At 51.1% G+C, this 15,738-nt stretch overlaps 4 protein-coding genes across 4 annotated transcripts; 1 reads left to right on the plus strand and 3 right to left on the minus strand.

Annotated features, from left to right (window-relative positions):
* Positions 1-29: 29 nt before the first annotated feature.
* Positions 30-2,855, minus strand: LAESUDRAFT_720693 (phosphoglycerate mutase-like protein). Its single transcript, XM_040907866.1, has 13 exons — positions 2,126-2,855; positions 1,892-1,985; positions 1,816-1,838; positions 1,732-1,761; positions 1,630-1,676; positions 1,528-1,574; positions 1,376-1,475; positions 1,293-1,321; positions 1,067-1,235; positions 945-1,015; positions 672-889; positions 488-613; positions 30-427 (listed from the first exon to the last, which is right to left on the minus strand). The coding sequence occupies exons 1-13, from the start codon at positions 2,790-2,792 to the stop codon at positions 180-182; spliced, it is 1,869 nt and encodes a 622-aa protein (XP_040769198.1). The 5' UTR covers positions 2,793-2,855; the 3' UTR covers positions 30-179.
* Positions 2,856-2,921: 66 nt separating this feature from the next.
* Positions 2,922-9,954, minus strand: LAESUDRAFT_720694 (uncharacterized protein). Its single transcript, XM_040907867.1, has 27 exons — positions 9,772-9,954; positions 9,631-9,718; positions 9,421-9,575; positions 9,296-9,368; positions 9,202-9,246; positions 9,094-9,144; positions 9,004-9,044; positions 8,658-8,949; positions 8,261-8,607; positions 8,104-8,201; positions 8,024-8,048; positions 7,882-7,970; positions 7,813-7,829; positions 6,611-7,754; positions 6,293-6,558; positions 6,017-6,237; positions 5,762-5,957; positions 5,419-5,704; positions 5,076-5,365; positions 4,670-5,027; positions 4,505-4,620; positions 3,933-4,448; positions 3,740-3,877; positions 3,652-3,687; positions 3,398-3,595; positions 3,297-3,345; positions 2,922-3,241 (listed from the first exon to the last, which is right to left on the minus strand). Exons 1-27 carry the CDS (start codon positions 9,793-9,795, stop codon positions 3,103-3,105), a joined length of 5,298 nt encoding a protein of 1,765 aa, XP_040769199.1. The 5' UTR covers positions 9,796-9,954; the 3' UTR covers positions 2,922-3,102.
* Positions 9,955-10,134: 180 nt separating this feature from the next.
* LAESUDRAFT_671471 (uncharacterized protein) lies at positions 10,135-12,226 on the minus strand. The gene is made up of 2 exons (XM_040905465.1): positions 11,610-12,226; positions 10,135-11,555 (listed from the first exon to the last, which is right to left on the minus strand). Exons 1-2 carry the CDS (start codon positions 11,766-11,768, stop codon positions 10,245-10,247), a joined length of 1,470 nt encoding a protein of 489 aa, XP_040769200.1. The 5' UTR covers positions 11,769-12,226; the 3' UTR covers positions 10,135-10,244.
* A 1,572-nt stretch (positions 12,227-13,798) lies between these two features.
* LAESUDRAFT_710955 (uncharacterized protein) lies at positions 13,799-14,764 on the plus strand (the record flags this gene model as incomplete). The annotated part of the gene is made up of 2 exons (XM_040906806.1): positions 13,799-14,135; positions 14,229-14,764. The coding sequence occupies 2 exons, from the start codon at positions 13,799-13,801 to the stop codon at positions 14,762-14,764; spliced, it is 873 nt and encodes a 290-aa protein (XP_040769201.1).
* Between the last annotated feature and the right edge of the window lie 974 nt (positions 14,765-15,738).

Raw genomic sequence — 15,738 nt, forward strand, 5'->3', positions numbered from 1 at the left:
ATTTGCTCAGTGGCTCACTGTTAACTGTTTCAGTCTCACAAACACATTCCTCGTGGTATAGATCCAATACGTTACGAAACGTAATCTACAAAAAAGCCCAGTCTATGAACGCAAACCGGTACTGCTGCAGCGGCGTAGATATCAGGAAGATATGCTGGTCATGCACTACAGAATGTGTATTACCGCCGTGGGGGCGGCAACCCGGTCGTAGTGTTCCACGCGGGGCCAGCAGGGACTTCCCAGTCCCCATGACACCCGTACTCCCAGTCTGCGTCTTGTATGATTTCATTCTGCGCTTCTACAAATGTGGCAAGAGGACACATTCCGTCCTTCTGATCCGGGCAGCCTTTGATGCCCGTCAACGGGGCCACTCCGTCGTTGATGATGATGCGTATCTGGGGGTCGGGAACCGACGAACACGATAAGACTGTTGATCAGCAGATATTCAGTAAGGAAGTATGTTCCACAGAGAATAATGTATACACACGCTGAAATTGTATATTCGTCGCGAATGGCGCAAGGTAGGATGCCTTAAAGGAGCGGTGTGAGGGTATGTGGTCGGCAGGCAGAGGGCCAGATGAAGCCAGTGTAGTCAAGTTCAATGCAGTAATGACTGAAAAGAACGAAGCATAAAGCCGCTGCACCCCTCGTGAAGAAATGTGCACACGCACCATGAAGCACGACTACTTCGTGTGTGGCGTCAACATACAAACTCTGGCCCAAAGGAAAGGTGACAGGACTATCGTCCAGAGTGCTGTTTGTGGAGGTATTGTGCATCTCGATGGGCATATGAGTCAATCTAGCTACTAGTTCCTGCACGTAGCCAATACCCAACACCTTCGCCAGCGGGGCACCAAATGCAGAGTCGTACCAGAAGTACAGGTCCATCCTAGAATGAATGGGCCATGAATTTCTGCTCAAAGCAGCAGAGGAGAGCAACTCACGCGTAGTCGAAGCCTTCCCACTCCTCTTCCGTAAACAATTCGCAGAACTTAGAATAACCAATAGCCACAGTCTAAGAAAGAGTCAGTCATGTATCACATAAGCCCACATACGTGCGAGCTACCTCGTAGGCGCACAGTTGCTGAAAGGTGTACACATCTTCAATGGTCAGGTTAAAGCCTGTAAGTTGCGGGGAGAGGCGGGCTAAAGCATCCTGAAGATAGACAGAAGTCCATTGTTGCACATAATAGAGACCTCGATCCGCCTTAGATGGGATTCCAGCGTTAGGACACCTGAAACATCAACATGGTGAGCATATTAATGCTAAGGTTATAACTTCAACAGTTTACGTCTTGTATGGCGCGAGAGTATTGTTATACTACGAGATGACGACGATCAGAATAGATGGAATATAATGTAGGGTGATACGTACGCCTGGGTCCTCGATAGTGACGCTTTGTTGGTACTGTTCCTCAAAGGGGTATCCAAAGAAGCCAATCGCGAAGTTGAGTGCCGATGCCAGCATGCGGTCTCTAGGACGCAGGATTGTCCAGAATGTAGTGAGCAGAAACATATTCCACCTACTGTGATTCAGTACGGAATACTGGCACCGTGTTGGACTCGGTGAAATTCTGTTGATGATATAAACGGAGGTGTCCTGGGGAAGCGAGAACATTGACAACTCACCTTGAGTAAGAACCCATACTTCATCCGCATGGAGACCCCGAGATCGACTGTACAGAGCGTATACAATGAGCAACCGTGCATATGCTTGTATGTATCGCTTACAGAGTTGTTGGCGACCGAAAGGCGTCAGGACTACATTTTGTTTATCATAAGCATACTTGCATTATATGCTATCGCTATACTTACTCTCTTCTCCTAGCTTATATGTCCTGGATGAGATGGTTGATCAGGCCGCAACGCAAGTATACCTGCACACACGCACCAGTCATTCAGAAATGACAAGCTATCACTGGCATTCCACTTGTCAGCACTCTCATGCAACTTAGTAGCAAAGCTCGCGGGACCACCGAAGGACGCTGGGAGAAATATGAGTCATGCGCGGGTACATGGCTGGAAAAGATATAATTGCAAGGGATAACTAATGTCCAGAGGAGCCGACAATCGAGCGAACAACCAATGAAGCGTGGAGTTTTGAAGACTGTTGACAGACACTCACCCCAGCCTGTGGGATAACGGGCACCGTGCCGATGTAACAAGTGTAGACCGGTGACCCGACACGTCTCGGGTGCCTCAGGACCAGAGTCGACTCCAAATGCGTGTTTGTCTACGCTGAACCACGGCGAAAGATTGCCCCACTGTTTGAACAGATCAAAATCTTTGCTGGCTTTGGGCTTTGCGAAGGTAGGAGAAACAAGATGAGCAGCACCGCTGTGGATTGGATACGCAGGAGCAGTAGCAATGAGAGCTGGTTCAGCGCCAGTCGGTGTAGGTCCAGCGTGCCCAACGTTCGTCGGGAACAGAGTTGGAAATATGTTGGTCGGCGAAGCGGGAGGGAAGGGATGAACTTCGGTAGACCCGACATATGGAGGAGCAAGAGCATAGGCACCGTCGGAGGAAATGACTTCGTTATTGGGAATGAAGGAGTGGCGAGAGCCGACTAGAAGCTGCAGCAGTACACAAGAGAATACACCGCCGAAGAACGCGAGAGCGAGCTTCCAAGGAGAGGGCGAGTTGGATGCTGAACAACTCCATGTGAACGAATATCTCGACCTCTGGTCCGGAATGCGGTCCTGCTGAGTGACAGGGAGCAGTATCTCGTTTTCGGAGACCAAAACGAACTGCTTGTACTCTTGACCGCCCTCGAGATCTTCGTAGGTGCTCATGGTATGGGCTGTACGAAGATCCGTTCACTCAAGATGCGTGGCTGCGTTGTGGGGACGGGACACGCCGATGCGGCGTGCCCGTCGATTGATGCCACTTGCACTCGGATCGCCGAATAAGGCAATCGTTGTGGTTTGACTCGACTGAATCTGTAATCTCGAGTACTCGTAATGCAATTCGTGCGACCAAGTGCCAAAAGTAAGGGCTTCGGAAACACACTAGTCCATCAATACATGATCCATCGGTCAACGTTATGGCGCAATCTGTTCGACAAAGCATGAGAGGAATCTGGTGCCGGAATCCGTGGGCGTGCTATGTATCATGACCATCGCGAAGGAAATTCAACAGAGCAGGAAGGTGCGCTTCGGATATGGCGGAAAAATAGAACTCATGTGCCGAGTTATGAGGTCCAATCAGGTTGTGGGCAATCTCATGTGCCAGAGTCAAGAACCTGTGGGACATTTAGCAGTCAGATAGGAGATTGGATTCAGTATAAATGGACGTGCCAGGAAAAATATGCTTCTGTAAGTTCTCCTTTATTGACAGCCTCATCGTCTGGAATGAAATGTTACGTGATTTGAGGGACAGCAATAAATTTATGACTCACGCCACGCCTCGAAATAACGCAAATTTAGGAACAAACTGGAATTTCGATTGAATGCAATCCTGTGGCCAGCGAGGTCATAATAAATGTTGACACTGGCATCAGGGAGGTTGTACACCTCGCAGAGGGGGCGGATGACATAGATGAAGCGCGCGATGCTCTGAGATTTGGTTGTCATGATTGACTTTGCGTCGGGTACGTCTGTGGATATACGCAAAGGTCAGTAGCCACGCTTAGGACAAGCAATCACTCCGAACCTGGTGACGCGAACACTTTGATATTACCCATCTCTCCTACGGCAGAACGCTACATTAGTACACGCCAGATGGAGCATCATCGACGAACCAATCAGCGTGATTTTCACGGCACCATCACAATAAGTTTTGTTCGCCTCCTCCCGTATCATTTCCATTCTCTCTTTTCCTTGCAGCTCCTTACTCTTCTCTTGCCTGCAGGCGCTGATAGCGCTATTTATCATTGTAGCTAGAGACTAAGTTCATTCAACGACTCGCTATAACGGTGAGAATGTGATACGAGCCTATGGTAGCCTTGGGAACGACATCTGGCTGGTTTTCTCGTTGACCGACATATGAAGTCCCACTCGAAAGTGCGCCCGTGGAAACTGGTGAAGATGGACGGCTAATGCTAGCCGGTGAATTTGAACCAGAGGGATATTCAGATCCAGAAATTCCAGAGGGCTCTGTACGCCCGTTCAACCTGCGTGCCCAGGTGGTCAGCGACTGACGGAACGCCGACTGTGCTGTCGACGCTCGTTTAGCCGTGTCTGGCATGGCTGCCCAGTTGGCATTAAGTTGTTCTTGAGCATCGCCTAACGAGCTTTGAGAGTCCGCAGCCATCGATTGGCGTTGCAATAGTTGTTCTGTCCGTTCTCGTTCTGAAGCGCTGTGTATTTGACTCTGAGTTCCGCCACCGCTCAGCGGAGCTTGTGCTAGCCCTGTAGTCTGGGAGGCGAGCTCTGTTGTGTTCTGCTTCTCTTTAAGAGAATTGAGGGACGTTTCACGTTGCGCTTTCTGCTGTCGAAGAATTCGGTCCACTGTATGAGCGTAAACAACGACATTTTTTCATGAGCACTAATGATGAATGCCTGACCATTATAGCCTCGTCGCTTTAAAGCCTTAAGATCTGTTGACAGTATGGTCATGAATAGTAGTGCATCATTGGGCTTCGGCGAATCGAAGATGAACCGGCACATAGAGGTGGCCACTCTGAAAGAGGACATCAGCAGCAGTAGGAGAGTGCAGCTATGTCACTTACTCATAGAGATCCACATGGTCGTTTCCAGCCAGCCATAATTCAATTGGACCCCGACCCTCACGCCTTGCAATCGCAGAGGAATCTTGAGTCTTCACTGACCGAGTTTTGCCAAATTGCAACGACTTCATCACGGTCAATTTGCCGAATGTCCTCACGATGAAGTTCTTTTCGTTGCTGAGCTCGCCATATGATTCTCTTCGTCGACCATGAGTATGTTCGTGCAAGAACAGAGGCAGACGTTCCAAGATCAAGGACCTTATCTCAACCGCCTTGCGAGAACCTTTGATCTCTGCAGTAGTTCGATATTCTTCTCGAATCAGACTACTCAGAGGCTTGGACCCAAGTTTCATGTAGAACACTTAGAAAGTATGAGATGAATATGTGGAGCATGCGTCCACGCGCCTACCTTCTAGAATATCCTCCTGAGGGGCGGCAAAAATGGAATCCCCGAATAACTGGTAAGCATGCATGTCATCCGCTACCACAATTTGCTCGGGCGGCAGGAGATCGTATTGGTAATCCCAGTCGTCCTCTTCCAGCTCTGCTGAGCCGTCCGCTGCTTGCGCTTTCTCCGCCGATTTGACTTTCTTTACGCGCATCGAACCGACTAGTGCCGCCGAGCGTTTGAGACGGAGTAGTGTGCTACTGGGTATCAGGCGATGGTTCACAGCGATGTTTCGAAGCTCGATCAGGTAGCTAACGCTCATGAGTCAGTGATGCGCATGATCCATCAGGTCAAAATGATATACTTCTCGCGACCTCCTGCAAGCTCATAAAAGCGATGAGGATCTTGCAGCAGTATTCCAGCAATCTCTTCGACGGACGGCTCATGTTTTGTACCACAAACACTCAGAAACTGGTTTCCCTGAGCTCCGAAGTCCACGAAAACGAATAATCTCGAATGGAAGTTGGCATCTGACGCTCCTCTGAAATAACATTGGCTTGGAGGTAGCATCCGGGTCGTGCCATTCTCAAAATTTGGGACGGGAATGAAAGGCATTTGAGACAACACCTTTAGTTGAGACGGGAAGAAATCTATCGCAGCAGTTTTTCAACATGATCGCACCTGGAGTGTGTAGGTGAGCGACCAACCTGTGACCCTGCTTGAGAGTATGGAAAACCATTCACGAGCAGTGGATTCTGTTGTCGGTGGGGAAGATTGCAGCAGATTGACCAAGGCAGATGTCGGCGGATGTTCGTCGATCCTCAGCTTCATTAATGCCTCCATTCTCAGGCTGGATTCTACAACAGTGAAGCCAAGCTGAGCCCAACAAAAAGAAGCGAAAACCTAAATGAGAACGTTTCGGTGAATAAATCATGTAATGAGGCTCTAGATTTCTCACTTACCTCGAGCGGTTTGGCTAGGCACGCGATTTCTCCCTTAATAGCAGGTACGAACGGGAAGTCTGCAAAGGCGCGAGGATCATAGTCTGTGTACTTCGTAATAATATTGTCAAGCAGATATCTCAATGCTGCCTGATTCACAGCCCGGTCTTCGTTTGCTGCAAGGCGTACGATTACCGACAACGGTGGGAATCGACGCAAACCCAAGTCAAACAAGAACTTCGCTGCGAAGCTCAACCAGCTTGAGCTGCGATCGACCTGCACATGAGAAGAACCGACCTTCTTCGGAGTTGCCCCGCCATTTTGGATGATTGCCCCAGTCAATAAGGGGAAGCCGCAAGTCTCGAAAGACATCCAGAGGTTCATAAAGATCCCGAGCCTTGAATCGCACAATCTTCTTCTCACTACCGCTGGAAGATTCCCCTTCTTTCGCGAATGCTGCTGTCATTCGTAGACGATCATGTTCCATTGGCGTCAACATCGATTGCACAGCAACCAAATACTTGACAAGTTCAGCAGTTGTCCAATCACCGGTCTTGATCATCCTACAGAACACATACATCAGTGGGACAAAATGATAACTGATGGTCTGTGTACCTGTCGAAAACTATTTGAAGATCTACATGTTTACGAACCCCAAGTGACTGTAACAGCTTCTCCAGTGATCCTTTGACGTGAGCACTTGACGGAAATTGGACAACCGGAAGATCATGGAAGATATGCGCATTCTGGAAATAAGCTTCCATCGGCAACTTAAGGCCAGCCGAGGTTGGCACGCAGGCCTTGTCCCGAATCAACTCGATGGCTCGATCCTGTGTATCCTTGGCCAGACTGGGCCATGCACGAGCAAGAACCTGGAGGACCCGTTCTGCCCAATGAGCTGACTTTGTGACATCGTGTTCGACGTCGGACGAGGCCGTGGCAGACAATCCGACGATGTATTCCAGCCAATTGAGAATCACTAGTTCTTTCCAGGGAAAGGCTAGTGATAGCTGCTTCGCACTGAAATGCTTGCTAATACTGACAGGCAATAGATGAGCTGGCAGAGGACCGTCAACAGGAATGATAGCGCCAGCGCCTCTCAGATCCAAGAACGTTTGTATTGAGGATATCGGTGTAATCTTGCCTCCTGATCCCTCGCCCTCTCCGATGAACAACACTGCAGCGTTGAGCAGCTCAGTTCGTATTCTTTCAAGGCTTTGAGCGTCATGTTGATCTTGAATACCAATCCACCACTTGAAGCATGCGAGCATCTCATTCTCGGTGAGCGGTCTTGAACGCAGTTCTTGCAGAACGTCCATGAATTCGATGCTTCTGATTATCCCGCGGCTACACAGCACATCAACCATTGGGCGGGCGTTTTTCAGTACCTCTTCCGGGAGCACCGGAAGTACCTTGAGGAAGTCCGCGAAGAGAGCATCTGGTATGCGTACTTCCGTTGCATTTTTGACTCCAGAGGTGGATATTATGGCGAACTGCTTGTTGGATGCACAAGAGAAGAATGCATCCTCGAGTTTAGCAGACACGACTGCAGAAGGTGTGGACGGATGGAACGTGAAAAATTTCAGCCCATGTACTGCTCGGCCTTGCAACCAAGTCCGCAATGCCTCATCTGAACTCAGATCCTTGGTAGCAGGGCCTTCGGCTGCAGATACCCAAAGGCTACGTATTGTATCCATCTCCATTTCATACGCGGAGCGAGCTAAAAATCCTCCCGCATAGAGTAGCTCCTCGTTCCACACTGCGACCCATTATACGATTAGGGGTACTTACAAGAAGAATGGGCAAACATATCATACCTGCAACAGTACGGTCCCTACATACCTCATTGAGTAACCGATCCTCGAATTGAATATTTGCGAACTTACATCAAGTCAATAGACTCTCGTTCTACAGTCGGAATGAAACGAGCAGCTATATGTCCTGCGAGGCCAGTAGTTTGACCAGTGGCATGGCCCTGAAAGCAGCACAAATCAGTAGCACCGGTCGACTATCTACACTAAGACGTACTATGAAGATTCTAGCAGCGCCGGCGCTACAGATATAGTGGTGTCAGACCACGAGAATACTGAACAACTGAACAATCGTACCCATCAAGATCTGCACGAAGACCCTGGAAGACACTGCCAGTGATTTCCGGCTGCTCTTCGTCTTCTTCCTTACTCGCGTCATACTCATCCTTTCCTGTCTTTTCTCCGCGGATAGATTTGAATATGCGCACATCCTTATCTATCCAAGTTCACTCACATAAATCAACTCTATGCGCAGGCTCGTCGGCGGGTTCTTCTTAGTGGCGCGATTCAAGTCTGCCTTGAGCTTCTGATCAAGTTTGACACCAATCCCTGCCGCGTATATTGACAACTTCACGTTAGATTCAATGGTGGTCGTGGGATCAGGCTCGACAACACTCTGCTCGGGAGCGGGCGTTGCAGTTCGCTGCGAAGAACTTCCACTGGTGAAGGAGGAGAAGAGAGACGAGAAGAATGTAGTTGGTCCATTCGTCAGCGCAGACTTTGAAGATGCCTTCAAGGATCTAGATTCCTCGCTGCCTGCCATGTAGACCCAGAGTAACACCTCAGCTCTTATTGACAATGCTAGTCGAAGGCATTAGAAGGATAATAGGCAGGAGTCGTGGAAGACATACGAGTGGTGTGGATCTCTTTGACTTGCATGATTCCTTTAGGACTCGATGTCTTAAGACCTCTAGGAATCGTTATAGGTTTCGAGGCTCCAATAACTTTCGACAACCTCGAGATGCGCCTCTCATCCAAGTAAATGCTGACTTCAGATAGATGCGACATGAATGTGATGGAAGATGCGAGAAATCGAGTGATATCAAAAGCGCGAGGGATGGGGGCTGGCTCTCGAAGGAACATCTCGAAGGTCGTCCATCCGTCGTTAGATGTATCTGGCAATCTACCTCGGCGAGCAAATAGCTGTATACGTTAAGACGTCAGGCTTTGTCATCAAAAACCTGCATGCTGTAGTACCTGATCTTTCTTGTCTTTCCAATAGAATCCCATCCATTGGCCTGCGAACACATAAGATCAGTGATCATGGGCTTTAACTCGGTCTCTCACCTCCCGAAGTTACAAATGGTTCTTCCGTGACAGAAAACAAGCTATAGAAACCTAAGAGACCGTGTCAGTTGCGTAGACAATGAGCCCTCAACGAATCGTGTTACTCGCCGACGCCGAAGGCACCTATCTTCTCTTCGTCCGGATTTCCCTCGGCTGCACAATCTCAATACAGGCTGAATTCCAGAAGACATGACGACCTCACCAATCTTCTTGAGTCTGTTCCAATCCTCGTCTCGGAATACCATGCCATTGTTCTTGAAAGTCCATTGATGTACCTATTACATTGTTGAATAAGCGGCGAGTAGATACCAGCTTCGTCGAACTCACTAAGGCGGCTTTAAGATCCAGAGCGGCCCTCTGGTCCACAACAGGTTCACTGTCCGTCTGTCCGGATTTTTGGTTTATATATTCCTTTGTCTCAAAATGAATCTCCACCGCGTGAGCTCCAGCATCATCTGAGTTCTGCAGCAGCTCGCGGAAGACTGCCACAAGACATCCTTCAGCTAATGTTCCGTGATCGCCGACATGAAAGCATGCCTGTAAACTCTCCGGAATAACGGGCTAACACTTTGTCGATTAGAGCACGCTGATTGACTTCCACCGACTCATCATGGCCAGCGTCCCACTATAACCGAATCGTGATGAGCTTTAATTGGCCCACCACAAACGCGAACGTACCAATGCTCCTCGTGCGTTCGCCATAACCTAGTGGTCTCGAAACAGTGCTGAGCTCAGTGCAGATTTCGACAGTATTGCCTCGTAAGCGAACTTAGCGTGATATTGCAAGAACAAAGGTCAGATAGGTCGCGACTGGCGGCCAAGTTTCAACACGGTGACGGACGTCGCTAGTAGGCATGCGTCTCATCACTAAGGGAGCGGCTGTTGTGCAGGCGCCCATGGTCAAACGCCAGCCTACAACCTGTGGCACTAGGAAGACTATAACGATGACTTGAAGCTCTACATATGGCGACGAATTCATGTGCAGCCCACGGTGACACCGATGGGATTCTTTGATCATCGCCTGGTCTCTGCGACATCTCAGATGGCCCGACCAGCCAAACAGGAGCGTCAAGCATTGGAAACTACGAGCTCTACTTTGTCTAAACTGTGCAAAAATCAAGCCAGGCAGAAATATTATATCTACGGCAAATCTACGTTTCGATTGACGTTCCTACACTAGGCCTCTCGGCCTGCTTGACCTTCTCTCTCGCCAGCCGCCCCTTCCCTCGGGCCAACTCGACTTCGACCCAATGTGACCGACCCTCATCAAAGACGACCATACTTTCGTCATACATATCACAAAATTTCTCCATCTCTCTGATGAATGCTTTGTCGTCATCCGAGCGGGCAAGGACCTCGCGCACACCTGTGAGGAAAGCATCCAGAATGGAGAGGTTGTGCATGACAAGCAACGAGTGTGCCGACATCTCGTGGGTGTGCAACAGGTGATGTATGTATGATCGTGCATAGGGTGGCAGGAACTGTGACGTATGTGGTGACTCCGGAGCGTCGGAGAAAGAGAGGTCGTCGACAATACTGTGCCGCACAATTGCCGAGGGACGGATCGGAGAGCATGCTCCGCATGGACAGATGCTGTGGGAGCCCTCAGGAACCGCCACGCTGTCAGACTTTCCTTGCAGCGATAGGCCATCCAGAAAGCTTGAAGCGAGCCGTGAGTGGTCATGCGAGTAGCAAGTGTGGTAGAGATTGTGTCCCAGATCAAATTTCCCCCCACCTCGGACTTTGGGCGCAGCACATTGGATATTGCCGCCGGCGGATGCGGATTCCGAAGGATATTGAGGGATTGGGAACTGGAAGTCTAACGCTATGCCGATGTCTGCAGCCCGCTGCACCCAATGAGCATCGAACAGATCGATACCGACATCTCGCATCAGGCGGAGCATTTCATGTGGAGATTTTGCAGAGTTGATGAACCGAGGCTTGTTGGGAGGGAGAGGACGGAGCGACGCCTGCAAAAGTTTCGACAGCTCTGACGGCGTCTCGCTGAGATCAGGTTGCGGACCCAGATTGTCGCTGACTCCGCGCACAATACTGGAGAGACCGGGCGACAGGGCCGTGCGAAGAGGGGCGAGATCAAAAACATATCCTGCAACGCCGTCGTCGAGTCGATGGAATGGTCGAAGCTGCTCAATGTCCCTTTCATCTAGACTCTCCACCAGATTTTCAGCGAATGCTTTGCGTGCCTGCAAACTGACACCGCCGGCCATGTGAAGTAACACATTGCTAGCAGCATGGTAGAGTGGCGCTGCATTGAACATCTGGTACGGTTGAGACTTGGCCCGGTATTTGAGTAGGTCTGCGAGCCAGGTTACTGATCGTTCAATACTTTTAGTCAAACGCTTCTGTGATTGAGGTGGTGTTGTGAACGGTGTGTCCGATAGCGGGACGACGGCATCCGGGTTGCAGATATCGGTATATTCTTGCCATGCAGAGGAGGACAGCTACATCGGCTATCAGCTTGACGTAATAGAAACACGGTCGACATGAACACTGGCCTTGCGCACGCCTCTGATGCAGTAAGTTGATATGTGATCTTTGCCGTTTGGAGGCATACCTCTGCCGTCAAAGGGATCTCTTGCGGACATCGATACGATATGCTCGGACGATGCGTAACCGAGGAACTTGTGGAGCGGATGTGACCCCGGCTGCAACATCAGCACAGGAGGCAAGCGTTCCAGGCTGGACAATCACGCAATTCATGAGAGTTCGAACTTACGGCCCGCATGGCGTGGAGTTATCCAGCAGCCGAACGATGACCATGAAGGAACAGTTCTTACAATGATTCGAAAGGGACATGCACCCAGCGGATGGCTTTGGTCAGTCTGACATGGTCCCTGGACAAGTGAGGTACGACACCGCGCGACGTAGCAACAATCAGCGTAGGTGTCTTCAACTGCAGTTGCTCTACACTATCCTGGCGTTGGACATTGATGCAGCCAAGTCGCGGCCCGAACAGAGGAAGAAGCCTATCAGTGGGCGAAAAGGCGAGGGAGGATCGCGGCTTTGCTTGCGAGTTCATCTTCGCTATCGCGGACGGCGTTTGTCCACTCGAAGCGCCGCGTAAATCGCGCAGTCGAGCCAGGTAAACGTTATTGCAATCAGCGAGTCAGCGTTCGTACTGCATCAAGACTCTGATTGTCCTCGGAGATGTGCCATATACCGCCGTGAAATCACGAAGCCGTGACCACAAGGTCACGAACTTACCAGTCACAGCGCCTAAAACCTGGCCCTCGGCCTTCGCCATGTTCACTTTATTCTTCCGCGCACTTGCAGTCTTCCACTCGAAACTCGAGCTAACGCTTCATCATAGCACACACGTGCGTACAGAGTGCTTTCAGCGCCGCAATCGGGTGAACTACAGATTCTATGCACAACTTCGAGGCGGCTGCAAGGATATTTCAAATTCGTAAATGCGACGCCCACCGTGATCTGCATGTCACGGGGACGTCAGTCGTCACACATGGTGTGAAGACGTGCGAGCTCGAAGCAGGCAAGGTACGGCTTGAACACCGATGGGCCATCAGTTGCGCAGCTTCAACGGGCACAGCCGAAACATAGAATGAATGAGATAAGAGCGGAGCAGAAGGATTGTCAGCTTACGAGAGCAGAACCAGCGCAGCAGCACGGCGCATTGATATTTGTAGTCACACACGCTCTGCCCAAGCACCACCCCATGAGGACTACGTAGAACGCCGGGCACCTGGTGAACTTGGCTGTCCGTCTACCTATCGGCAAATTCAACAGCTGGCTAGCGGTTGCACGACTGCGAGCTCCTCGTGTGCTTTTGCGTGAAGCAATTCAATCAGCTCGTGGAAGCGGCACTCAAAGATTGCGTAGACGGCGGACGCCGCCTATGACTGAATGCGGGCCGGATTCGGATTGAAGAGCAGCGAAAGGTCATTTGTAAATGAATGGCATTCGCCGATAACAGCATCGGGTGACCCCAAGCAAGGTTAACGCTCTTCCAGGGTCGCTTGGAACAGCACAGAAGCGAGCTGGCTGCACTAGATTTCATCAAAATTAGCACAAAGGAACGGGCAGGTTGAGGCCTGGTACATACGTATCTTGGAACCTGGGTTTTGGCTAGTGAAACATGAGGCCTTGAAGTGCAGAGAAGAGCGAACATCAGTCTCGCGAGAACGGAAGTCTTTCCACACTTATCGTCGCGCTCATCGTGCAGGCGTCGGCCGGCGTCACACTCGATGGTCGTGCGTGAGCATCGCAACGCCGCGGAGTTGTACGCGATGAGACATTGGGCAGATACGTAAAAAACAGGTTATCAATGCTCGCCCGGCGCATACCAGAATAAGAGCGATCCGTAGGCTGATCGTGTCGCCGCATTTCCTCTCCCGCCTCCGCCTCCGCTTTGAGTCGGAGTCACCGTCCACCACCCCACAGCTCAGCGAACAAGCCAGCCAAAACACCGTGAGCTACTCTCTCTCTGTGGCTCTCGCATTGACCACGACATGCCTGCCGTTCTCCAGTGCACAGACGCCTCGGCGGCGTTGATACCGGCACTACGGTCAGGGGCAAGCTCGCAGCCTCGCACTATAAGCTTTCCCATTCAACACGTGTTCACAAAAGGCGTCAATTGCGAAGGCTTCATTTAGGGCGCACCATTCCTGCTTGTTATCCTCCGTCCTTCCACCGCGCCCCCTCCTCCTGGTCGCCAGCAGCGCGCGCAATGGTTGATCATAGCCCAGAGGGCGAAGAGCAGCCTGGCAGTCATTCTGATGTTGTGCAGCCTCAAATGACTATGCATCCCATCTCGTACTCCAGCATGCCCATGCACATGTATCCCTTCCCTGCTGGTATCGTGCCCACTCAGCCACCGCGTACGAAGCGCAGGCAGGTGAAGAACGCGTGCACCAACTGCCAGAAGGCGTGCAAGAAATGCGACGACGCTCGCCCTTGCCTCCGCTGTGTCAAGTACGGCATCGCGGAGGAGTGCGTTGATTCGCAGAGGAAAGAAAGGCAGAAAGGGATCAAGAGAGGGCCGTACAAGAAGCGCGATGGAAAACGTATGTAGGATCTTGTTTCAAGTGCGTTGTAATGCATGTGGAACTGACGATATCCTTTGTGCTCATGCGCGTTCCATTATACGGATCGTGCAGCTAGCACCACCGACCAGCCTGTCGAGGTCAGCGTGCAGCAGCCTGGCATGGGCGTCCCGCCTGCCGTTGCGGCGACCAGCGCCACTCCGCCGATCCCCTACGTCGCGCCGTATCCCCCGTTCTATGGCCAATACCCGGCGTCCCATGTTCCCAAGGCAGGCGATACCCCCGTCTACGTCCCGCAACTGTTCTACGCCCCGATTCCTGCGCCTCAGCCGATGCCGACTGGCCACTCAAACGGGCAGGACGGGGAGGTTCCCCCTGGATACCCACCAGCGCCCTACTATCCGGTCTTTACTGCTCCGTACCCTCAGTACGCAGCGCCATACATGGTTCCTGCTCCGCGTCATGAGGGGCAAATGCCCATCGGCACCGCTCATCACCCTTACCACACGGCGTATCAGCAGGCTTATCCAAAGCCGCCATCGAGGGGTCCTGATATGGCAACCCAGATGATGGACGCTCGCAGGGACATGCGTATCGAACCTGGACGGATGGGTGAGGGCATCCACAGCGGCCACGGCAAATCTGGATGATCTGGACAAGGTACATGACTGTACAATTAATTATGTATAGCACGAACTATGATTTACATCCTTTCTCAGGGACACAACGCTACGACACGGTGATCTGTTCTCCATCTATGCTCCTGCTCATCTTGCTTGTTGATAGTGCTTTCGTCGGTCGCTAGTCATGGATGTAACATAGATGTTCATCTTTCTACCTGTACAATATTTGTGCGACTTCCTTGGATACAATCATCTGTACGAACTTTCAGATGGAATGTCCCTTGCGGGCTTCCGGAGGTTGTATTTCACCGTGGACAATATGTATATGCTTGCTGCCCTTGACTTTGCATGCGATGAGAGAACAAGGAACGAACAAAGCGGGAATTATGAGCTGAGTACGGCGACAGTCGACAAATGCCTCTCCTGCCTCCCGGGAACCTATCCAGAGTGGCGGAATATCGCCTTTGAGTTAAGACTCATTCCATGCATGCAAAGAGTGAGCATATGAATTTTTGCGCCGTCAACGTCACGTCGGTCCCGAGGCGGACAAGAGGGTATGTTGCGATCACAGCGGGATCTGCAGTCCGGGGATTAACCTCTTGAGCGAAGATGCGTGCGGAGGCAAAGTTGATATTCGCTGGCTTGGACTGTGGAGTGTCAACCTATGTTCATCTCCGCGAGGCAAGATGAGCCCGCTACTCAGCGACGTCGCGTCTCCAAAGCATCGGATTGAATGGGATTGGCGCTGGTGCCGTAAACGCGCCAGCCGATGCGATTTTGCACAGCGAAGATGCTCCATGTCGGCCGCGTTCTCACCTTTGACATCTGCGCTGCTCGTTTTTCGTCATGTGGAAGCCCTCAAAACCCGTTTAGGTCGACAGTGACGCGAAAATGCAAGTCTTTTGTGGCTCCCAGCAGTCCACCATAGTGCCGACCGTCACGGATCATGCAGACACCGAACATTGCTACCAGCACACGATTGTTCGCATGGTGTAACCATC

This window comes from Laetiporus sulphureus (assembly GCF_001632365.1).
Source record: "Laetiporus sulphureus 93-53 unplaced genomic scaffold LAESUscaffold_3, whole genome shotgun sequence".
NCBI classification, from domain to species: Eukaryota; Fungi; Basidiomycota; class Agaricomycetes; order Polyporales; family Laetiporaceae; genus Laetiporus; species Laetiporus sulphureus.